We start from the raw sequence: 25,073 nt of genomic DNA, 5'->3' as shown, positions 1-25,073 counted from the left end.
AAATGATGATTCCATTTCCTGCATTCACAGGAAAATTGCTCCAAATTGCTGCTGTCATGTGTTTCCTCACAACGCAGCATCAAAGGTTAAAAACAAACCTCATAGGACGAGTTTCATCTCATCAAACATTCCAGTTGTATATGAATTCATCCTGTTTTTTTTTTATTTCTGGTGAAAGTGTTTCTGTAACAGACCAGGACGCAGGCAGCAGCAGCAGCAGCAGCAGCAGCAGCAGCTCGGTGGAATCAGAGAACAGTAACAAGCAGAGATCACAGGGAGACGGCTGCTCTGTGAGGGAGCAGATGCTCTGCAGGGTGGGACTCAGCTCGGATTATGTTCTCATCCTAACTGTCAGACACAGCTCAGCACTCAGCCGCACCCCACCGACAAAATGATGATGCTCATTTCTGCACATCATTTAAATAAGCAGAGACACACACTCGTTCCTCCGTGGGCCTAAATGCAGCTGCCACACTTTCCTCCCACACTGATCACTCACTTTGAAGCAGAGGCACTGAGATAAACCTCACTGTTGGAATCGGAATCAGTCCTGAACCGCATGTGGCTCTTTTAAAGAGACGTTTAAAGAGAGAGTCTTCTCGAGACAGGAGTGTTCACAGGGAGTCCTGGGGCCTCAGAGCCACTGAGCCACATCAAACCCAAGAAACACATTGGTCTTATCGTCAAATGATCTTTTATTATCAAAATAAAATCGATGCAGACACATAAATAACAGCAACCTATTCAAAGTTTGAGTACAAACCTGACACAGAGAACAGACACATTCAGAATATGGAAACTAGTCCAAGGCAACAACAATTCATTTTGGTAAATCTCCTATCGCCCGTATATCGCCCCCTATCAGCTCTGGGCTCCAATAAATTACCTGATTTGCTGAAAACCCTGTCACGACATATAATGGAGCCTCACAATGTAGTTCCTTAGAGTTTTAATATGAGCATTTAAGCATGTCAGTGGATTTTTAACCACAACACCAGAAGCTTTAGGGAAGATGAACAGAAATTAGGCCAATCAGGCTAATACTCCGTTATCTTAAATAGTTAGCGACACAAGTCCTTAATCAGGATCAACCTCTTTTGTCAATGGCTCTGATTGGAGTGAAAATGCAGAGCTGTGTCATTTTCCAGCAGGTAAAGTAGGATTTCTGACCAATCAGTATATTCAAATGTTGGATTTGTTCACAATAACTTGTAGCCTACATAGTTACAGTATCCTGAAATGATCTATTTTCTACAGTGAAAATCCTGAAATGATCTATTCCACAGTGAAAATGTTGGACTTTACTTTGAAAAATCTCCAAATCTATCCAAGTCTCTCTCTGAACTTATTGAGCAAACTGTTTTAATAGAACTTTGAAATATCCAGAAATTAACTTATAATAATAAGAAATTATACACATGTTGGACTTTACTTTGAAAAATCTCTTAATCTATACAGTAAATATGTTTGATATTCAGTATATAGGTAGTCAGTAAGGTCCTGAACACAGGCATATCAGTCTCTTATTTTCTACAGTGAAAATCCTGAAATGATCTTTTCCACAGTGAAAATGTTGGACTTTACTTTAAAAAATCTCCAAATCTATCCAGTAAAAATGTTTACTATTCAGTATGTAGGTAGTCAGAGGACTCCTGAACACAGGCATATCAGTCTCTCTCTGAACTAATTGAGCAAAGTGTTTTTGCAGTACTTTGAAGCAGTGGCGTTTCTACATTAGGGGCAGGCTAAAATCGCCACCGGTTACAGACACAAGAAACATGAGACTCGAGGGTTGTGGTTAAACTTAAAGCAGAGTGAACTTACATAAATCTCACATACTAACCTCTCTGGTTATATTAATAAAAGTGAGAAAACAAGATCTTGTAATATAGAGTTACTCAAAACACATCGTAAAAAGATGATTTTTTTTTAATAATATTCATAATAATTTAAAAACCTTTTTCTTCCATTCAGTTGAACTATTTTTTTCAAATATTTGAATTTAATAAAGACACTTTTATGTTTGAAGTCAACATATTGTATAAGTGTTTTGGGGTTTCTTTGAATAAAAGTGAATTGAACAAGTAGCTAATGTCATATAAGATTAAAGAAGAAAACAGAAAACAAACTTTATTTTTGTTATTAAAAGAGAAACTGAACTCTGTGATTAACAAAAACATGTGGGCCAAATATTCCATTTGAAAAAAATAATTAAATTTATTTTCCTTTAATAAATGACAAATTCTGCGTTGAGGTGACTTTGTGTTTTCAAACCACAAGTTCACAACCATCTTGAAAAGAGGAACAAAACAAAGACAGCTCTAAATGTCAGTAAAATATAGAAAGAGGAAGTATTCTGAGACAAGATGAAAAATAACTTTGATCACACGTTTTACAGTAAAAAGAAAAAGTTCTGTGATCTTATGATGTTTTTAACCACTTATCAGTTTATATTTGTTTCAGAAATCCAGTTGTAGTCCCACATGAGATGGAGGCTCATACAGTCACGTGGTTGGTTTTTCTGGCCCTAATAAACCGTAAGTTTTTTATTTATCCACTTTGAAAACAAGGTTGTTTTTTTCCCAACATTTGCATTAAAGATTAACTGAATTCTCCACTTGTGTTTTCACTGACAGATGTTTCTACAAGTGACCCTGGAAGTCCCGTTGAATGTATGTACAATTAATATCTGAATATAAAAATGTATATTTCAGAATAAACATAACATTACAATTAGTGGAAAATGTGCCTTCATGCCCCGAGCAACCAAGGCTCCTCTGGTTGGAAATATAATTATTAACCAAATGTACTTGAAAGAATAACATTTGAACAAACAACAGAGATAAAAACTACAGAATCAATCTTTGAGATCATTTTAGTTGATGTGTATTTTCGACTTTTTAGTTTGGTCTATGTCCCATTCACTAAAGTACAGAAGGTGAGATTTATACCGCAGTCAGGCACCAGGTGGCGATCTAGACACTTTGGCTTCACTTTTAGTCAATGGTTTGAACTATTCTAGGTCAGTTTTGTCTCTAGAGCAGTTTGGCTAAAGCTTCACTTTACATAGTTTCCCAGTCAAGTCGGCTACAAAAATCTGTCATAAAAGAATAACGAACAGAAAACTAAACCTACGTAAAGTCAGTGAATAAAGTAAGATAAAAGTATGTTTTCAGCCCCTGACTCAGTTTGCTGTATGTCCTCGTTCAGGCTGTTTCGGCTCTTGTTTCAAAAGCTTTGTCTTCCAACTTTGTTTTTTACATTTACAAGAAACCAACATAACACAGATTCCAGGGGAAAACAACAATAAAATCATAATGTGCCTTCTTTAAGGAAGATTCTGATTTGTCTCTACAGACCCGCCCACTGAACCTAAACTGTCTATGAGGTCTGAGGTCACAGAAGGTCAGACCATCACCGTCAGCTGCACTGCTGAAAGTTTCCATAAGTCCACTCTCATCTTAATGAGGATCGACGCAAATCAGGCTTTGAAAGTCACTGAAAATAATCTTGATCCACGACCCATCAACTCTCTCTCCCACACGTTTACTGTGACTTCAGCCGACGCTGGCTGGTACATCTGCAGTGCCCAGAACACTGAGGGCTCAAAGGACAGCAAGCAGAAGGAGTTGGCACATTTGGCATAAACACACAATTAGACTCAAGGAGTAACTTATTTGATTTGGTAGCCAAAGGTCAAGGTCACAGTGGTCTTGCACGTTTTTTGGCCACTTGAAAGTCATATTACAAAACGTCCTTTAGAGAAATTCCTCGAATTTCGATGAGAACAACTGCAGGACAGTGTTTCTTGTTCAGTGTGAAATAAATCTTTGCACATGGAATAAAGTTGAAACTAATTCTACATGTTCACAACTCAGTGTCTATATGATGCTCTCTCTCTTCTAACCACAGGAGACTATCTGGAGAACCTGAGGTTCCTCGTTGTTCCTCTACTTCTCCTGATGATTATCAGTGTAAGTGAAATGTAAATATCCTGTTGCTCAAAATAAAATGAAATATGTTGGAAGAAATTATTAACTTAAAGTTTATTGACATTATTATTGGATTTGTGAACATGTCACTGCCTGAAAGGGTTTCTGAAGAATGCATGTACACAAAAAAATTGATTGCGTCATGAAATGGAAATTATCTTGTGATGCATTTCTATTAACGGACCATGTAAACCTTAGATTTACTTGAGTAAAGTAATAAGTAAAATAAAATCAAGTATATGACTTAATCCTGAACTTAAACTCTTGAGCATCCAAAGTAAAAGTACAAATTCTGAGACATTAGGATATTATTAGATACGTTTTCAGTATTTTAGTTGCCATGGAGCCAGGCCCATAGCTGGAGGGCAGTATCCCCCGATCTAAATATACACATTTTAAGATGTTTGGAGATCAACTATTGGTTAACAGTAGCTTCAAAACCATGTCAGTGGACAATAGCATCAATGACTCACCATTGTGTTTGAGTTTGCATCATTTTGTATTTAAACCATAGAAGCATGTCTGAGAGAGAAAGAGAGAGAGAGAGAGAGAGAGAGAGAGAGAGAGAGAGAGAGAGAGAGAGAGAGAGAGAGAGAGAGAGAGAGAGAGAGAGAGAGAGAGAGAGAGAGAGGAGAAAGTATAGAAAGTATAGAAAGTATAAAGATGAACAGTGTAAGCTACATTGTGTTGGAAAATTAATACAACAGCTTCTCCAGACAAGAAGAAGTGTCCTCTGTTATTTCTCTACTGCTGCAAAAAGTGGAGCTTAAGTTACTTCAGATGAAGGTATTTGTCTGGGTCATGCTGGGTCAAGGATCATAAGTTGTAGGGAAGAAGTGTAATTAAGGCGGCTCCTGCTTCAACCCCCGTGGCCTAAGAAGCCTTGGCACCTGAAGGATACATGGATGGAGACAAACGGTGTACTGAGTTCTCATAGCTTTTGGAAACACTGAGGTCACAGTGTGTGAGTGACGCAGCCTAAAGTCTATGTGGTCAGACCCTCCATCCAGGAGAAGTCTGACTTCCCTGGTCTGTTGGACGACTTGGGCAAAGACCTTCCAGAGATCCGAGCCCAAGCCCTTCTCTTGGCTCTCCCGACGCTCACCTCAGCCCTGGTCACACAGAAAAAGAAGGCCTTCAAAGCTCTGGTATGGGCCACTGTATCGCTGTGGGCATAAATTCTCTGAATAAATATTTAGTACTGTAAACTGCTCTGTGCCGATTAACCAGAATTCGCAAAACAAACAACGACAAAAAGAGGAAGTGGGAGAAGCTGTTAGAAGCTGCAAACACTATCACCGTAATAAGGACACTACAAGAAGCTGTTTTCTGGCTTGCATGATAAGGGATGCTATTTTTATGTGTTTCCCCTTTCAAAGTGTGAAAACGTTTTCTGTAAAGTCTCATTCTCGGAGTGAGGCTGTGTGTGACAGACTGATACAAGTGGGTCCTCTGAGGTAAGAACAAGCTTCTATGGTTATTTATCTCCTCATCATGTTAATCTACTAGAGTGAAATATAGTGTTTCAGAAGTTTTATTTACAGTATATACTCTGATTACAAACTGTATTTTTTGCGGATGAAACAAGCAGATTTTTTTCTGAATAAAATGTAAATCCATATCACTTAAAAATATAATAATAATAATAATAATTTAAAAACCTTTTTCTTCCACTCAGTTGAAATACTTTTTTCCAAATGAAAACTCAAACATCAGTTTCAGATGTCGTAGTTCCCTGAAGACTGAGATGAACCCAAAGAGCCAGATATGACTTTTAAAACAGTATTTTACAGACGTAAAGGTTCAAAAAAGTTTAATAAATATTATATAAATGTTTGCAGTCAAAATATATATTATATGTTTTCTGGGGTTTCTTTGAATAAAAGTGAATTGAACAAGAAGCTATTGTCAAGTAAATTTAAGAAACAAAACAAAAAAAATGTAGTTAATAAATGGAAAAAAGAAACTGAACTGTGGGATTAACAAAAACATGTGGCCCAAACATTCCATTTTAAAATAATTACATTTAATTTCTTTAAATAAATGAAAAATTCTGCGTAGAGGTGAGGTGACGTTGTGTTTTCAAACCACAATTTCACAACTATCGTGATATGAGGAACAAAACCAAAACAGCTCTAAATGTCAGTACAAGAAATGGAAAGAGGAAGAAGGAAATTCTGAGAAAGCTGAAAAATAACTTTGATCACAAGTTTTACAGTAAAAAGAAAAAGTTCTGTGATCTTATGATGTTTTTATCCACTTTTCAGTTTTTATCTGTTTCAGAAATCCAGTTGTAGTCCCACATGAGATGGAGGCTCAGACAGTCACGTGGCTGGTTTTTCTGGCCCTAATAAAACGTAAGGATTTTATTTCTCCACTTTGAAAACAATATATTTTTTTTCCAATATTTGCATTAAGGATTAATTGACTTCTCCACTCGTGTTTTCACCAACAGATGTTTCTACAAGTGACCCTGGAAATCCCTTTAAAGTAGAACCTGGTGGGCTGCTGGCTACTGAGGGATCCTGCTTTGAATTGAAATGCCAAGTCACAGAAGATGTTGATGATCATGATGCATACTGGTTTTGGATGAAAGATCGACGATGGGTCGACAGTGATAAAGACTTTGCATCCACTGTCATTTACAGCACAAACATCTTGACACATCCAGTCAGTCCTGACTTTGCAAACAGAGTGAAATACATCGGTTCTCCATCTTCAAGTTGGAAGAATGCTAACTCTGCCAGGCCGAAGCCACTGTGCAGTATTTTGATCTGTGACCTGAGAACAAGTGACAGCGGAAAGTATACTTTGAGATCCGTAGGGAGGGGAATGAGATGGTTATCTGAAGAAGTGACCCTCAACATTGAAGGTATGTATAATAAAAATGTGAATATTAAAATACTTTGGATAATATACATAACATCACAATTAGTAGACAAATGTGTCCGTGATGCCAGAGCAACGAAATTAATTAATTAATAAGCAAATGTACATTAAAATGAACATTTAAACAAACACCAGTGACAAAAACTACAGATTCCATCTTTGAGATCATTTTAGTTGATGTGTATTTTGACTCTTTAGTTTGGTTCATGTCCCATTCACTAAGATTCAGGAGGTGAGATTTATACCGCAGTCAGGCACCAGGTGGCGATCTAGACACCTCCCCAGAGGTAGCCGGGGGAGAGCGAGGCAGCGAGAGCGAGGCAGCAGGGGGGGGGGGGCATGCAGCCGGGGGAGAGCGAGGCAGCGAGAGCGAGGCAGCTGGGGGGGGGGCATGCAGCCGGGGAGAGCGAGGCAGCGAGAGCGAGGCAGCAGGGGGGGGGGCATGCAGCCGGGGGAGAGCGAGGCAGCGAGAGCGAGGCAGCTGGGGAGAGCGAGGCAGCGAGAGCGAGGCAGCAGGGGGGGGGCCATGCAGCCGGGGAGAGTGAGGCAGCGAGAGCGAGGCAGCCGGTTACGTGTCTATAGCCCCCACATCTCTTTGTCTGTCTGTGTGTGTGTCTGTGTGTGTGTCTGTGTGTGTGTCTGTGTGTGTGTGTGCGCGCACTCAGAATATATGCCCTGTATGAATAAATATACACATACAATTATATACTGTATACAAACTTGGTCTTGGTCCAGATTTGTCCTGGGCCACGAGAAGACCAGAAGTGCCGGATCATTGCCTGAAGTGGCCCACATCCGTGTGCTATCTTGGTTGTTAATTAACCTTAAAGAATCTTCTGTTTCAGATTCACTTGTTGTTGCCAATCCTGCCCCGACGACTTACTTCAGCTGCCACTTTTCCATTTTTTTAACAAAACAGATCAAACCAAAAATATTCATAAAAAAACTATCGAAGCAAAAGTTTATTTTTTCAGTGGTCCACTATTTTTAATTAATTATAACTTCTGAAAGTTGAAACTACATTTGACAGTGGTTAAATCTGACAGTTCTCTGTTTTCTTTATTTTTAGTTACTGCAGACCGTCCCAACAATGTGAAAGTTCGAGCCAATCCTGGTCTTGATGTGAAGGAAAATGTGTTGTTGACACTGAGCTGTTCTGCCGAGTCCAACCCACCAGTGAGCTCTGTCACCTGGAGGAAGACAACTGATGGGAGAGAGGAAATCATCCAACAGACTCAGACTCAGACCTTCAGGGTGAATTCAGCCAGTCCCTCTGACAGTGGACTGTACAGCTGTGAAGCCACCAATGACATTGGAAGTGGAAAGTCACAGCCAGCTGAGGTTAAAGTCAGATGTGAGTAGAATGATGCACTTGTGATGGTGAATGGATAAACAAGGAGGATATATTCTACACTACTGTGTATAAAGTAAATACTGATCAGACGTAGTGGTTCTAAAAAGGAGAAAACATTACTCCACTATGTCAAAAACACCACAGGGTTCTTTAAACTATGGTGTAAATTAATTAATTCATTAAATTAACCAACATTTCTTTGAACAGGAAACCAAAAAAAGTATGAACACATCAAAATATGAATATAAATTTAATTTAACTAATACAAAATCCGTCATAAAAGAATAAATATAAGAATAAAAACTAGACCTATGTTAAATCAGTGAATGAAGTAAGATAAAAGTATGTGTTCAGCTCCTGACTCAGTCTGCTGTATGTCCTCGTTCAGGCTGTTTCAGAGCCTCAGGGCTCTGGTTTCAAAAGCTTTGTCCCCCAACTTTGTCTTCATGTTTTGAGTTAATTTGAATTCTGAACTAAAACCTTCTGCATAGTGTTCACAATATTACATTCTTAGTGGAGCGTCACTCACATAGCGAGTGTCTTGGTCCAGATTTGTCCTTTGCCACGAGAAGACGAGAAGTGATGGATCATTGCCTGAAGTGGCCCACATCCGTGTGCTATCTGGGTTGTGAATTAACCTTAAAGAATCTTCTGTTTCAGATTCACCTGTTGTTGAGATAAAGGTCTTTTCACTTGGGTCTTTTTTCCAGATAAGCCGAGGAAGACGAGCATTTCTGTCAGTGGCTCTTCTGATAACCAAGTGAAAGTTGGTGGTTCTCTCACGTTAACCTGTGACACCGAAGCCAATCCTGCCCCGACGACTTACTCCTGGTACCGCAGCAAAAATCAACAAACTGACTCACGGTGGAGGCCCTCAAACAGAGGAGAGCTGAGTTTAACAATACAAAGAGCAGATGAAGCTTGTTACAGATGCAGCGCCTCAAACCTCGTTGGTAGAGGGGATAAGAGTCAACCAGTGTGCATACAAGTACTGTGTAAGTACTATGATGTTTCCACTAATTTTTATATGACTATTACTACTTTGGTCATCTGCTTCCAGCTTGTGTGTGAAATGTCATCCTCTGCTCTCACTTTAAATAACTTTCATTAGGGGGCGTGCTCGATTAGCCACTAGGTGAGCATATATGTTACATATGTAACACAGACTAGAGGGGAGAAAAACAATGTATTGTTTTCACAGGTTTGTTTGTTATTGTGCTCCCTTATTTAAATAAGTACACTATCTACAAACGTACCTTCAATTCCACCCTGAAAAAATCAAAAACATCTATAATGCAGGGTCATTCTATATTATAAAGACCATTATATATGACAGTTATTAAATCTGACAGTTCTCTGTTTTCTATATTTATGGTTACTGCAGACAGTCCCAAACATGTGACAGTTCAAGCCAATCCTGGTCTTGATGTGAAGGAAAATGTGTTGTTGACACTGAGCTGTTCTGCCGAGTCCAACCCACCAGTGAGCTCTGTCACCTGGAGGAAGACGACTGATGGGAGAGAGGAAATCATCCAACAGACTCAGACTCAGACCTTCACGGTGAATTCAGCCAGTCCCTCTGACAGTGGACTGTACAGCTGTGAAGCCACCAATGACATTGGAAGTGGAAAGTCACAGCCAGCTGAGGTTAAAGTCAGATGTGAGTAGAATGATGCACTTGTGATGGTGAATGGATAAACAAGGAGGATATATTCTACATTACTGTGTATAAAGTAAATACTGATCAGATGTGCTGGTTCTAAAAAGAAGAAAACATTACTCCACAATGTCAAAAACACCACAGGGTTCTTTTAACTATGGTGGAAATTAATTAATTCATTAAACTTATCCAACATTTCTTTGAACTGAAAACATCTATTTCAACATGACTAAAGTGGCCTTTTGTCATAACTTGATTTATTTAAATAGCCCTTCTCAAAACAACGTTACAAAGTGCTTCCCAATTAAAAATGAAGTAAAAAAAACACATCAAAATATTAATATTAATATAAAAAATAAATATGACAGAAAACAACAAGTAAAGCAAAAAAAAAAACTAGACCTCCGTGAAATCAGTGAATGAAGTAAGATGAAACTATGTGTTCAGCTCCTGACTCAGTCTGCTGTATGTCCTCGTTCAGGCTGTTTCAGAGCCTCAGGGCTCTTGTTTCAAAAGCTTTGTCCCCCAACTTTGTCCACATGTATTGATTTAATTTGAATTCTGAACTAAAATCGTCTGCATAGTGTTCACAATATTACATTCTTAGTGGAGCGTCACTCACATATCAGATGTCTTGGTCCAGATTTGTCCTGGGCCACGAGAAGACCAGAAGTGATGGATCATTGCCTGAAGTGGCCCACATCCGTGTGCTATCTGGGTTGTGAATTAACCTGAAAGAATCTTCTGTTTCAGATTCACCTGTTGTTGAGATTAAGGTCAATTCACTTGGGTCCTTTTTCCAGATAAGCCGAGGAAGACGAGCATTTCTGTCAGTGGCTCTTCTGATAACCAAGTGAAAGTTGGTGGTTCTCTCACGTTTAACATGTGTCACCGATGCCAATCCTGCCCCGACGACTTACTTCAGATGACACTTTTTTTTTCATCCTAACACATCAAACCAAAACTTTCCTTTCAAAAATATCAATTCAAAAGTAAATTTTTCTCATGTATCTTTGCTCTGGTCCAGTTTTTTCATGAATTTTTACTTCTTACAGAAACAATTGCACCTGAGAAATTACTGACCTAAGGTTCTTAAATCTCTGTAATTCTTTCACCGAAGTAAAGAATAATTCTATTAAATTGAAGCCTTGTGACTTGAAGCAGTTTTCTTATTGTATAATCATATAAAAGTGTAATTGTGAAATGCAATGAATTTTTTTCATAGGTTTGCATGTAATTCTTCTCCCTAGTCCATTGTCTCCAAACTTCCCTTGATTTACACCCTGATGAAATAAAAAACATATATTATGCAGGTCATTCTATAATATAAAGACCATTATATTGAACAGTGGTTAAATCTGACAGTTCTCTGTTTTCTATATTTTTGGTTACTGCAGACAGTCCCAAAAATGTGAAAGTTCGAGCCAATCCTGGTCTTTATGTGAAGGAATATGTGTTGTTGACGCTGAGCTGTTCTGCCGAGTCCAACCCACCAGTGAGCTCTGTCACCTGGAGGAAGACGACTGATGGGAGAGAGGAAATCATCCAACAGACTCAGACTCAGACCTTCAGGGTGAATTCAGCCAGTCCCTCTGACAGTGGACTGTACAGCTGTGAAGCCACCAATGACATTGGAAGTGGAAAGTCACAGCCAGCTGAGGTTAAAGTCAGATGTGAGTAGAATGATGCACTTGTGATGGTGAATGGATAAACAAGGAGGATATATTCTACATTACTGTGTATAAAGTAAATACTGATCAGACGTGCTGGTTCCAAAAAGATGAAAACATTACTCCACAATGTGATGTTATTCAAAATAACGTTTAGCAAACCTGATCAAACATATTGAAGTTAAAAAGGAACAGTAACCTAAATTCAGTGACTGTAGTTTGTTTCAAAGAGAAATTGCTGAGAAAAAAATTGAAAGTTTCAACAGGTGAATCTCAAGCCAGTCTGTTTTATATTTTATTGTTTTAATGCCCATTATCTGGTCTGAAAAAAAGTTTCCCATTCTTCTCAGTCTGGCTTTAAAGAGCAGCAATAATGTCACTTCATCTGTTGTGTTATTCATGTTTGAACTTTAATGATGTTCAGAAAATGGTGTTGTCTTTTCTCCTGAATTTCCCGCCTAGTTGCTCTTAAACACACGTACATCATGTGGTCGGCAGAGAAGCAGGAGCTTGACGGGAGGAGCTCCGTGATGCTGAGCTGCTTCAGTCACAGCTTTCCCCCAGTCCAACACTACTCATGGTACAGGAAGAGTCAGGGAGAGGAAAAGGACGAAATTGTGTCTGAGCATCAAAACCACATAGTGTACTCAAACCAGTCAGGAGTCTACTACTGCGTCGCAGAAAATGAAGTAGATCAAAGTTTGTCTGATCCCGTCCATCTGTTTGAACGTGAGTGAATTTCAAGGCCTTATAACTGTGTGTTTTGTATTGCTCAGGAGACATGAGGTTTATATCAGATCATGTTGTCCGCCCATACGTCCTGTGTTTGTGAACGTGACATCTCAGGAAGGTCTGGAGGGAATTTCTTTAAACTTAAAATGTAAATGTTCAGCTTGTTTCAGGGTTGAAATTATAAGAATTTGGAGGTCAAAGGGCAAGAATGTGTCATCACAAAGCTGTGAACTCACAAAGCATATGTTTGCCTTGTAAAAGCAATATCCACTTAACACCTTGAGGGAATCCTTTCACATTTGGCACAAACACACAATTAGACTCAAGGAGTAACTGATTTGATTTGGTAGCCCAAGGTCAAAGGTCAAGGTCACAGTGCCCTCACAACACATGTTTTTTGGCCTCTTGAAAGTCATATTACAAAACTGCCTTCAGAGAAATTCCTCAACTTTTGATGAGAACTCAAAGATTTGAAGTGATTAGATATCAGTGGTCAAAGGTCACAGTGGCCTCATCAGAATCTTGGTTGGCCGAGGTAAACAGCTGCAGGACAGTATTTATTGTTCAGTGTGAAATAAATCTCTGCACATCGAATAAAGTTGAAACTAATTCTCCATGTTCACAGCTCAGTGTCTATATGATGCTCTCTCTCTTCTAACCACAGGAGACTATCTGAAGAACCTGAGGTTCCTCGTTGTTCCTCTACTTCTCCTGATGATTATCAGTGTAATTGTGGTAAATTTAAGGTGAATGAATAAGAAGTTCATTTGATCAAATTCAATAAATACATTTCAGAGATGTTCCTGTCACGTTTTACCACATCATATCCCTCTATGTTTTCAGATACTGGAGGAAATCTGTTCAACAAGGAACAACAAACATCAGATCCCCTTCTGGTTTTTTGGTAATGACACATTTGTTTAAGCCATAGTGTCTGGTCACATTGGCCTGTTGTCAGAAACTTGTCTTAGCACAATAGATTTTTTAAATTATTTAACTACCAGTTGTTGAAATTTCTAAATCTATTTCTAATTGGCTATTTGTATATTAGAAATTGTAGGAAACAGTGATTATGGAGAGTATAGGTATAAGATTCAGGATATTTAAGCCTCTGATCACTTCTGACCTGTTCATGACAGAGCTTCTTTTTCTCAAAACCACATCAAATGCTGTACAGCTTTAAAACTACTAATTCTTCTAAATATGCCTTATTATGTCATAATTTCAATAATATGTAATCAAATGAGTATTAATATAAATAATCAGTAACCAACTCCGCTCTCATCCTAGAATGAACCAGAGAGCCTGCAGGACTATGAAAATATGAGTAAAGCAACTGCACGTGCACCAACATCTCAAAATCTGTTTGACGACCACACCAGTGAAGGTGAAGTGGAGCTGAACTTTCCACAGGTGAGATTCACAGCGACGCCCCGACGTCAGACGACCAACAGAGACTCCAGCAGCTCAGAAGAAGATGAGAGTTAATACTCTGACGTCAGGATTTGACCCGAGTTGTTTTATTTTGAGAACACAAGATGCAGGGATCTGAAACAAGACACCAACATGTGCACATTAGATCTACAAATTCTAAATAAAATAATCTACAGGATATCTACAACCCCTCAAATTGACCATGTAGAGCTACTGCCTTCCATCTTCTTTCATCAGTATTAATCTGGATCTACAGGCAGATTTGTCTTTTGCTGTTTAAGCTGTTGCTTTCCCTCCTCGTTCTTCCATATCCTGCCCTCACTGTTTGCCCTGTCAGTAGCTGTCTATCAGTGCACTTATATCTCAGTATACAGGGGCCAGTTATGAAGAGACAACCAGTACAGCATCCATTTTAGAGCATGAATGAAGCGATTCAGTTGCTACTTGATAATCATATGGTTAGAGGAAACAAAACTCGTCAGGAGATGAAACCTCCCCTTCACCGATTTATTCTGTGCAACATAAAAAACAATTAAATCAAGAAAAATGTCTGCAAGTCCTAAAATAATCAGATGTGAGTCTTGTATGAACTTTATTGTGCATTACATCCAGAAATTGTAGCATAAATAATCTATAAACTACCTCCGCTCTCATCCTAGAATGAACCAGAGAGCCTGCAAGACTATGAACACATGAGTAATGCAACTGCACGTGCACCAACTTCTCCAAATGTATTTGAAGACCACACCAGTGAAGGTGAAGTGGAGCTGAACTTTCCACAGGTGAGATTCAAAGCGACGCCCCGACGTCAGACGACCAACAGAGACTCCAGCAGCTCACACCAAGATGAGAGTTAATACTCTGACGTCAGGATTTGACCTCGTCCTGCTTTTTACAGCTACCTCGGGCCTGAGGAAGTTTATATTCACAATAAGTCATCACAGAGAGTCTGAAGAGTTTGTGTGTTAAGCAAAAATAGATTTCATCTTAAAACTAGTTAGCAAGAAGGCACAGAAGCTACATTACTGAGCTAAAATGGATAAATATTCTAAACTGTTATTCAAAGGTTTTGGGGAAAACAGTGAACTCAGCAAAATGTGAGGGATTAATGGTTAAAATCTTTATTTTGCAACTTAAAATGTAAATAATATGAGTGTAAAATGATTGTATTAATATCTTTTAATATTATCTATATATATATAAATGACATGCAGTTAGACAAGAAATGTTGAGAATCACTGCTGAATGTTTTTTTTTGTGCTTTCCAGTGTTGTGATCTTAATCCAAACCCACACACCTAAAAAATGTAAATATCCTGTAGCTCAAAATAAAATGAAAATGCTGGAACAAATTGTGAACTTTAAAGTTTATTGACATTATTGTTGGATTTGTGAACATGTCACAGCGTGAAAGGGTTTCTGAAGATTGCATGTACACACAAAACGGACTCCATCATGAAATGGACATTATCTTGTGATGCACTTCTATTAACGGACGATGTAAACCTTAGATTTACTTGAGTTAAGTAATAAGTAAAATAAAATCAAGTATATGACTATATCCTGAACTTAAACTCTTGAGCATCCAAAGTAAATTATTATATATTATTAGATACGTTATCACATTTTCATACAGGTGCATAAATGAGTAAGTATTTTAGTTGTCATGGAGACAGGCCCGTAGCCGGAGGACAGTATCCCCCGATCTAAATATGCACATCTTAAGATGTTTGGAGAGCAGCTATTGGTTAACAGTAGCTTCAAAACCACATCAGTGGACAATAGCATACATGACTTACCATTGTGTTTGAGTTTGCATCATTTTGTATTTAAACGATAGAAACGTGTCTCAAACAGTTCATCCACGTAAGCTCTCAGAGAGAGAGAGAGAGAGAGACAGAAGAAAGTATAAAGATGGACATCGGAAGTTACAGTGTGTTGAAAAATGAATACAACAGCTTCTCCAGACAAGAAGAAGGGTCCTCTGTTATTTCTCTCCTGCTGCAGAAAGTGAAGGGTGTGAACCTGAAGTGAGAAGCGGCTTCAGACCGGGAGGAGAACAGACATCTCCCCTGTACGTCACCGACTCCGGTCTGGAGGTCGAGCAGGAGACGTTAACACTACGTTACCTTGTGTATTTACCAGAAGATGATCAACTCCACCTCCTACTCACTCACCCACCGCCCACATACACACATTGTTAAATAATACCGAGGTCCGGACCTGGATGGAGCTGATGAAGTTACTTCAGATGAAGGTATTTGTCTGGGTCATGCTCTCCTGAACAACTAAAGACATGTGAAGGGTCATACGTTGTAGAGAAGAAGTGTAATTAAAATACAAGAAATGCACAGTTCTGGAGAATATTTACATGCTTACTTTCCACCACTAACAGTACTGCTTAAGAATATGAAATTAATATATTATTATTATTTGACTTTTTAGTTCAGGTTTCCTCTTCGACCCCCCGTGGCCTCAGAGGACGTGGCAGGCTACCCTGACCCTAAACACCCTGACTTACACCTGTGGGACCTGCCGCCTGTGCCCGACACCTCCCCATTCCAACCTGAGGGATACATGGATAGAGACAAACGGTGAACTGGGTTCTCTTAGCTTCGGTGGGAGAGAAGAGGAAAGACAGTCTGGAAACACTGAGACAAATCAGTCGAGTGACTGGCCCGACAGCGAGGCGTGGAACCCCGAGACTTAAAGGGCTGCGGACTTGTGCAAACCCTTTAGATACGTCTTCACATGTCAGATTACTTTTTAAATAGAGACACTGTAAATACTATGTGAGCATAAATTCTCCAAATAAACATGTCGTACTGAAAACTGCTCTGTGCCTGTGAACTAGACTTCACAACAAACAACGACAAAAAGAGGAAGTGGGATGAAGTGCATCTGAGTGCAGATACCGTGAGAATCTGCAAACGCTATCACTGTAATCAGAACACCTACAAGAAGTTGTTTTCTGGCTTGCATGATAAGGGATGCATTTTCTTTCTGCATCTCCTTTCACAGTGTGGAAACTTCCTTTTTCTGTAAAGTCTCATTCTCGGAGTGAGGCTGTGTGTGACAGACTGATACAAGTGGGTCCTCTGAGGTAAGAACAAGCTTCTATGGTTATTTATCTCGTCATGATGTTAATCTACTAGAGTAAAATATAGAGTTTCAGAAGTTTTATTTACAGAATATACACTGATTGCAAACTGTTTTGTTTGTGCATGCAACAAGCTGATTTTTTTCTTAATAAAATTTGAATCCAGATCACTTAATAATAATAATAATAATAATAATAATAATAATAATGATAGTAATAATAATAATAATTCAAATCCCTTTTTCTTTAATTCAATTGAAATGCTTTTTTCCAAATGAAAACTCAAACATCAGTTTCAGATGTCGTCGTTCCCTGAAGACTGAGATGAACCCAAAGAGCCAGATATGATTTTTTAAACAATATATTTCAGACTAAAAGGTTCAAAAATTTGAATTTAATAAAGACACTGTTATGTTCGCAGTCAACATATTTTAAATGTGTTCTGGGGTTTCTTTGAATAAAAGTGATTAGAACAAGTAGCTAATGTCAAATGAAATTAAAAAAGAAAACAGAAAACAAACTATATTTTAGTTAATAAAGGAAAAAGAAGAAACTGAACTCTGGGATTAACAAAAACATGTGGTACAAATATTCCATTTTGAAATAATTACATTTAATTTCCTTTCATAAATGACAAATTCTGCGTAGAGGTGACTTTGTGTTTTCAAACCAGAAGTTCGCAACCTTCTTGAAATGAGGAACAAAACAAAGATAACTCTAAATGTCAGTACAATTAATGGAAAGAGGAAGAACGAAATTCTGAGACAAGATCATCACACGTTTTACATTAAAAAAAAAATGTGTGTGATCTTATGATGTTTTTTAATCCACTTTTTTAATTTGTATCAGAAATCCAGTGGTAGTCCCACATGAGATGGAGGCTCAGACAGTCAAGTGGTTGGTTTTTCTGGCCCTAATAAAACGTAAGGATTTTATTTCTCCACTTTGAAAACAAGGTTTTATATTTTTTCCAACATTTTCATTAAAGATTAACTGACTTCTCCACTTGTGTTTTCAGCGACAGATGTTTCTACAAGTGACCCTGGAAGTCCTGTTAAATGTATGTACAATAAGAATCTGAATATTAAAACACATTTCAGAATATTCAGAAAATTACAATTAGTGAACAAATGTGTCCTTCCTGTCCCGAGCAACCAAGGCTCCTCTGGGTGGAAATATAAATAAAAACCAAACATAAATGAAAAATGAACATTTGAACATACACCAGTAACTACAGAATCCATCTTTGAGATCATTTTAGTTGATGTGTATTTTGACTTTTTAGTTTGGTACATGTCCCATTCACTAAAATTCACGAGGTGAGATTTATACCGCAATCAGGCACCAGGTGGCGATCTAGACACTTTGGCTTCACTTTTAGTCGATGGTTTGAACTCTTCTAGATCAGTTTTGTCTCTAGAGCAGTTTGGCTATAGCTTCACTCTACATAGGTTCCCAGTCAAGTCGGCTACAAAAATCTGTCATAAAAGAATAACGAACAGAAAACTAGACCTACGTAAAATCTGTGAATGAAGTAAGATAAAAGTATGTTCTCAGCTCCTGACTCAGTCTGCTGTATGTCCTCGTTCAGGCTGTTTCAGAGCCTCAGGGCTCTTGTTTCAAAAGCTTTGTCCCCAAACTTAGTCTTAGTACAATAAATCATATCAGCTGGACTGATGAAGAGGAGTTTAGGAGCTTCAGGAGAGGAGATTGCAGAACTTTGACATTTACAAGAAATCTATGTAACACAGACTAGAGGGAAGAAAAACTATAAAATCATAATGTGCCTTCTTTAAAGAAGATTCTGCTTCCTCTCTACAGACCCGCCCACTGAACCTAAACTGTCTATGAGTTCTGAGGTCACAGAAGGTCAGACCATTACCGTCAGCTGCACTACTGAAAGTTTCCCACAGTCAACTCTCACCTTGATGAGGACTGACACAAATCCTCAGTCTTTAGAAATCACTGAAAATAATCTTAATTCACGACCCATCAACTCTCTCTACCACACGTTTACTGTGACTTCAGCCGACGCTGGCTTGTACATCTGCCGTGCCCAGAACACTGAGGGCTCAACGGACAGCAAGCAGAAGGAGTTGGTGGTGAAATGTGAGTGTTTCAGCTGCGGCTTTTTTTGTTCAACCAAACATATCAAACCAAATCTTCCTCAAAAAAAAAAAATCGATGCAGAAGTAAATTTTTCTCATGTTTTTTTTCAGTGGTCCAGTTTTTTAAATGTATTATTTCTTCTAACAGTGGAAACAATAGCACCTGAGAAATGAATGACCTAAAGATTTGAAATCTCTGTAATTCTTCCACAAGAGTAAAGTATAATTCTGTTAAATTGAAGCCTTGTGACTTTAAGCAGTTACAAGTTTTCTTATAGTATAATTTGTGGTGTAATTGTGTAATGCAATGTATTGTTTTCACAGGTTTGCATGTTATTGTTCTCCCTAGTCCACTTTCTCCAAACTTATCTTGATTTACCCCCTTATGAAATAAAAAAACATATATTATGCAGGGTCATTCTATATTATTTAGACCATTATATTGGACAGTGGTTAAATCTGACAGTTCTCTGTTTTCTATATTTTTGGTTACTGCAGACAGTCCCAAACATGTGACAGTTCAAGCCAATCCTGGTCTTGATGTGAAGGAAAATGTGTTGTTGACACTGAGCTGTGCTGCCGAGTCCAACCCACCAGTGAGCTCTGTCACCTGGAGGAAGACGACTGATGGGAGAGAGGAAATCATCCAACAGACTCAGACTTTCAGGGTGAATTCAGCCAGTCCCTCTGACAGTGGACTGTACAGCTGTGAAGCCACCAATGACATTGGAAGTGGAAAGTCACAGCCAGCTGAGGTTAAAGTCAGATGTGAGTAGAATGATGTACTTGTGATGGTGAATGGATACACAAGGAGGATATATTCTATATTACTGTGTATAAAGCAAATACTGATCAGATGTGCTGGTTCTAAAAAGAAGAAAACATTACTCCACAATGTCAAAAACACCACAGGGTTCTTTTAACTATGGTGGAAATTAATTAATTAATTAAACTTATCCAACATTTCTTTGAACTGAAAACGTCTATTTCAACATGACCATGGCCTGTTGTCATAACTTGATTTATTTAAATAGCACTTCTCAAAATAACGATACAAAGTGCTTCCCAAATAAAAATGAAGTAAAAAAAGAAACACATCAAAATATAAATATTAATATAAAAAATAAATATGTCATAAAACAACAAGTAAAGAAAAAAAAACTAGACCTACGTGAAATCAGTGAATAAAATAAGATAAAAGTATGTTTTCAGCTCCTGACTCAGTCTGCTGTATGTCCTCGTTCAGGCTGTTTCAGAGCCTCAGGGCTCTAGTTTCAAAAGCTTTGTCCCCCAACTTTGTCTTCATGTATAGATTTAATTTGAATTATTAACTAAAATCTTCTTCATAGTTTTCACAATATAATAATCTTAGTGGAGCGTCACTCACATAGCAAGTGTCTTGGTCCAGATTTGTCCTGGGCCAGGAGAAGACCAGAAGTGATGGATCATTGCCTGAAGTGGCTCACATCCGTGTGCTATCTGGGTTGTGAATTAACCTGAAAGAATCTTCTGTTTCAGATTCACCTGTTGTTGAGATAAAGGTCATTTCACTTGGGTCCTTTTTCCAGATAAGCCGAGGAAGACGAGCATTTCTGTCAGTGGCTCTTCTGATAACCAAGTGAAAGTTGGTGGTTCTCTCACGTTAACATGTGTCACCGATGCCAATCCTGCCCCGACGACTTACTTCAGATGCCACTTTTTTTTTTAACCAAACACATCAAACCAAAACTTTCCTTTAAAAATCTCTCTATGCAAAAGTAGCTTTTCTCATGTATTTTTCTATTAACTATTACTTCTGACACTTGAAACAATAGCACCTGAGAAATGAATGACCTAAAGTAAATGTGTCTATTTGATTAAGTTCTGTAGAGCTTAGAAAATATCATAAACTACTAGACCCTATATAAAGTCATTTAATCTATAAATTATCAATAATAATGCTCCAGTAATGTTACGTGGTTCCACTCTGCCACTTAATGAATACTCCTGATAAACTACTGTGCTGCTTGTTTAAATTATGAATTCAGGGCCTAAACTTGTAATGAAGTATGTTTGTACTGCGATATTTCTTCTTTTACTTAAATCTCTGTAATTCTTCCACCAGAGTAAAGTTATGCTGTTGATATGAAGCCTTGTGACTTTGAGTTGTAAGTGTTTTTGTGATATAATTCAACAACACAATAGTATAAATTGTGTTACTTGTAATGCAATGTATTGTTTTCACATGTTTGCATGTTATTGTGCTCCCTTATATAAATAAGTCCACAACCTACAAATCTATCATGAAATCAAACCTGATGAAATAAAAAACATATATTATGCAGGATAATTCTATATTATAAATACTATTATATTGGACAGTGGTTAAATCTGACAGTTCACTGTTTTCTATATTTTTGGTTATTGCACAGTCCAAAAACATGTGACAGTTGAAGTCAATCCTGGTTTTGATGTGAAGGAAAATGTGTTGTTGACACTGAGGGAAGAAAAACTATAAAATCATAATGTGCCTTCTTTAAAGAAGATTCTGCTTCCTCTCTACAGACCCGCCCACTGAACCTATACTGTCTATGAGTTCTGAGGTCACAGAAGGTCGGACCATCACCGTCCACTGCACTGTTGAAAGTTTCCCACAGTCAACTCTCACCTTGATGAGGATCGACACAAATCATGAGTCTTCAAAGATCACTGAAAATAATCTTCATTCACAACCCATCAACACTCTCTCCCACAAGATTACTGTGACTTCGGCCGACGCTGGCTGGTACTTCTGCCGTGCCCAGAACACTGAGGGCTCAAAGGACAGCGAGCAGAAGGAGTTGGTGGTGAAATGTGAGTGTTTCAGCTGCGGATTTTTTTCCAACAAAACACATCAAACCAATGCTTTCCTCAAAGAAACTATCGATGCAGAAGTAAATTTTTCTCATGTACTTTTTCAGTGGTCCAGTTTTTATAATTAATTATTACTTTTGACAATTGAAACAAAAGCACCTGAGAACTAAATGACCTAAAATACTTAAATCTCTGTAATTCTTCCATCAGAGTAAAATATAATTCTGTTAAATTGAAGCCTTGTGACTTTAAGCAGTTATAAGTTTTCTTAAAGTATAATTTGTGTTGTAATTGTGTAATGTAATGAATTATTTTCACAAGTTTACATGTTATTGTGCTCCCTGGTTCATTGTCTCCAAACTTACCTTTAAAATGTTTCAAAACAACGTTACAAAGTGCTTCCCAAATAACAATCATCACAGAATAAGGGCAAATACCTGTTTGTCAAGGTCACAGCAGTGAGACACCTGGTCAGGGGAATTTTTCCATTACACAATTCTATCATTAAAGTAATAAAATAGTTAAACAAGAACTACGTCAAATCAGAGAACGAAGTAAGATTAGTTTTAGTTTTAAGCTAGTCAGGGTGTTTCAGAGCCTCAAGGTTCTTGTTTCTAAAGCTCTGATAATAAACTTTGTCTTAGTACAAAAGGCTTGTTTATATTAAATTACATATCAAGTTGTTTATTCTTCATAATCATTTTAGCAAATTCAAAAAAACTTTCAAAATAACATTTAGCAAACCTGATAGAAAATATGAACCTGATTGAAAAAATGAACAGTAACCTAAAATCAGTGTCTGTGATTTGTTTCAAAGAGAAATTGCTGAAAGTTTCACCAGTTCAATCTAAAGCCAGTCTGTTTTATCCTCCCATTTAAACTTTCACGTTATTCTCAGTCTGCCTTTAAAGAGCATGAATACTGTCACTTCACTTGTTGTGTTATTCATGTTTGATCTTTGATGATGTTCAGAAAATGACGTTGTCTTTTCTCCTGAATTTCCCGGCTAGTTGCTCCAAAACACACACACATCATGGAGTTGGCAGAGAAGCAGGAGCTTGACGGGAGGAGCTCCGCGATGCTGAGCTGCTTCAGTCACAGCTTTCCCCCAGTCCAACACTACTCATGGTACAGGAAGAGTCAGGGCGAGGAAAAGGATCAAATTTTGTCTGAGCATCAAAACCACACAGTGTACTCAAACCAGCCAGGAGTCTACTACTGCATCGCAGAAAATGAAGTAGATCAACGTTCGTCTGATCCCGTCCATCTGTTTGAACGTGAGTGAATTTCAAAGCCTTATAACTGTGTGTTTTATGTTCAGGAGACATGTGGGAGGTTTAAATCAGATCATGTTTTCTGGTTGTCCGTCCATACGTCCTATGTTTGTGAACGTGACATCTCAAGAAGGTCTTGAGGGAATTTCTTTAAACTTAAAATGTAAATGTTCAGCATGTTTCAGGGTTGAAATGAAAATAATTTGGAGGTCAAAGGGCAAAGTTGTGTCCTCACAAAGCTGTGAACTCACAAAGCATATTTTTGCCTTGTAAAAGCAATATCCACGCAACGCCTTGAGGGAATCCTTTCACATTTGGCTCAAACACACAATTAGACTCAAGGAGTAACTGATTTGATTTGGTAGCCAAAGGTCAAAGGTCAAGGTCACAGTGGCCTCACAAAATGTGTTTTTTGGCCTCTTGAAAGTCATATTACAAAACTGCCTTCAGAGAAATTCCTCAACTTTTGATGAGAACTCAAAACTGTGAAGTGATTAGATATCAGTGGTCAAAGGTCACAGTGGCCTCATCAGAATCTTGGTTGGCCGAGGTAAAGAACTGCAGAATAGTGTTTCTAGTTCAGTGTGAAATAAATCTCTGCACATGGAATAAAGTTGAAACTAATTCTACATGTTCACAACTCAGTGTCTATATGATGCTCTCTCTCTTCTGACCACAGGAGACTATCTGAAGAACCTGAGGTTCCTCGTTGTTGCTCTACTTCTCCTGATGATTATCAGTGTAATTGTGGTAAATTTAAGGTGAATGAATAAGAAGTTCATTTGATCAAATTAAATAAATACATTTCAGAGATGGTCTGTCATGTTTTACCACATCATATCCCTCTATGTTTTCAGATACTGGAGGAAATCTGTTCAACAAGGAACAACAAACACCAAATCCCCTTCTGGTTTATCGGTAATGACACATTTGATTAAGCCAAAGTGTCTGGTCACGGTGGCCTGTTGTCAGAACCTTGTCTTAACACAATCAATTTTTAAAAAGGATTTAACTACCAGTTGTTGAAACTTCTAAATCGATTTCTAATTGGCTATTTGTTTCTTGGAATCGTAGGAAATAGTGATTATGGAGAGTACAGGTATAAGATTCAGGATATTTAAGCCTCTGATCACTTCTGACCTGTTTATGACAGAGCTTCTTTTTCTCAAAACCACATAAAATGCAGCTTTAAACTACTTATTCTTCTAAATATGCTAAATTGTGTCATAATTTCAATACTATGTAATCAAATGTGTTTTAATAGTGATATTACAAAGCCTCCGAAGTCCCAGAATGTGAGTCTTGTATGAACTTTATCGTGCATTACATCCAAAAATTGTAGCACAAATAATCTATAAACTACCTCCGCTCTCATCCTAGAATGAACCAGAGAGCCTGCAGGACTATGAAAACATTAGTAATTCAACTGCACGTGCACCAACATCTCCAAATCTATTGGACGACCACACCAGTGAAGGTGAAGTGGAGCTGAACTTTCCACAGGTGAGATTCACAGCGACGCCCCGACATCAGACGACCAACAGAGACTCCAGCAGCTCACACCAAGATGAGAGTTAATACTCTGATGTCAGGATTTGACCCGAGATGTTTTATTTTGAGAACACAAGATGCAGGGATCCGAAACAAGACACCAACATGTGCACATTAGATTTAAAAATGATAAATAAAATAATCCGTCAGGATATCTACAACCCCTAAAATTGACCATGTAGATCTACTGCCTTCCATCTTCTTTCATCAGTATTAATCTGGCTCTACAGGCAGATTTAGTCTTTGACTGTTCAAGCTGTTGCTTTTCCCTCCTTGTTCTTCCATATCCTGCCCTCACTGTTTGCCCTGTCAGTAGCTGTCTATCAGTACACTTATATCTCAGTATACTGGGGCCAGTTATGAAGAGGCAACCAATACAGCATCCATTTTAGAGCATGAATGAAGTGATTCAGTTGCCGCTTGATTATCATGTGGTTAGAGGAAACAAAACTCGTCTGGAGATGAAACCTCCCCTTCA

The 25,073-nt window shown here is 38.2% G+C and overlaps 1 protein-coding gene and 1 pseudogene across 1 annotated transcript; both read left to right on the top strand.

Annotated features, from left to right (window-relative positions):
* Window positions 1-5,407: 5,407 nt before the first annotated feature.
* Window positions 5,408-24,643, top strand: LOC133013921 (B-cell receptor CD22-like; annotated as a pseudogene).
* LOC133014654 (uncharacterized) lies at window positions 12,069-15,082 on the top strand. Its single transcript, XM_061081923.1, has 5 exons — window positions 12,069-12,294; window positions 12,962-13,043; window positions 13,141-13,201; window positions 13,588-13,710; window positions 14,391-15,082. Exons 1-5 carry the CDS (start codon window positions 12,096-12,098, stop codon window positions 14,586-14,588), a joined length of 663 nt encoding a protein of 220 aa, XP_060937906.1. The 5' UTR covers window positions 12,069-12,095; the 3' UTR covers window positions 14,589-15,082.
* Window positions 24,644-25,073: the final 430 nt, after the last annotated feature.

Source organism: Limanda limanda, chromosome 11 (assembly GCF_963576545.1).
Source record: "Limanda limanda chromosome 11, fLimLim1.1, whole genome shotgun sequence".
Classification (NCBI taxonomy): Eukaryota; Metazoa; Chordata; class Actinopteri; order Pleuronectiformes; family Pleuronectidae; genus Limanda; species Limanda limanda.
This window is presented reverse-complemented; position numbering and strand designations above follow the sequence as displayed.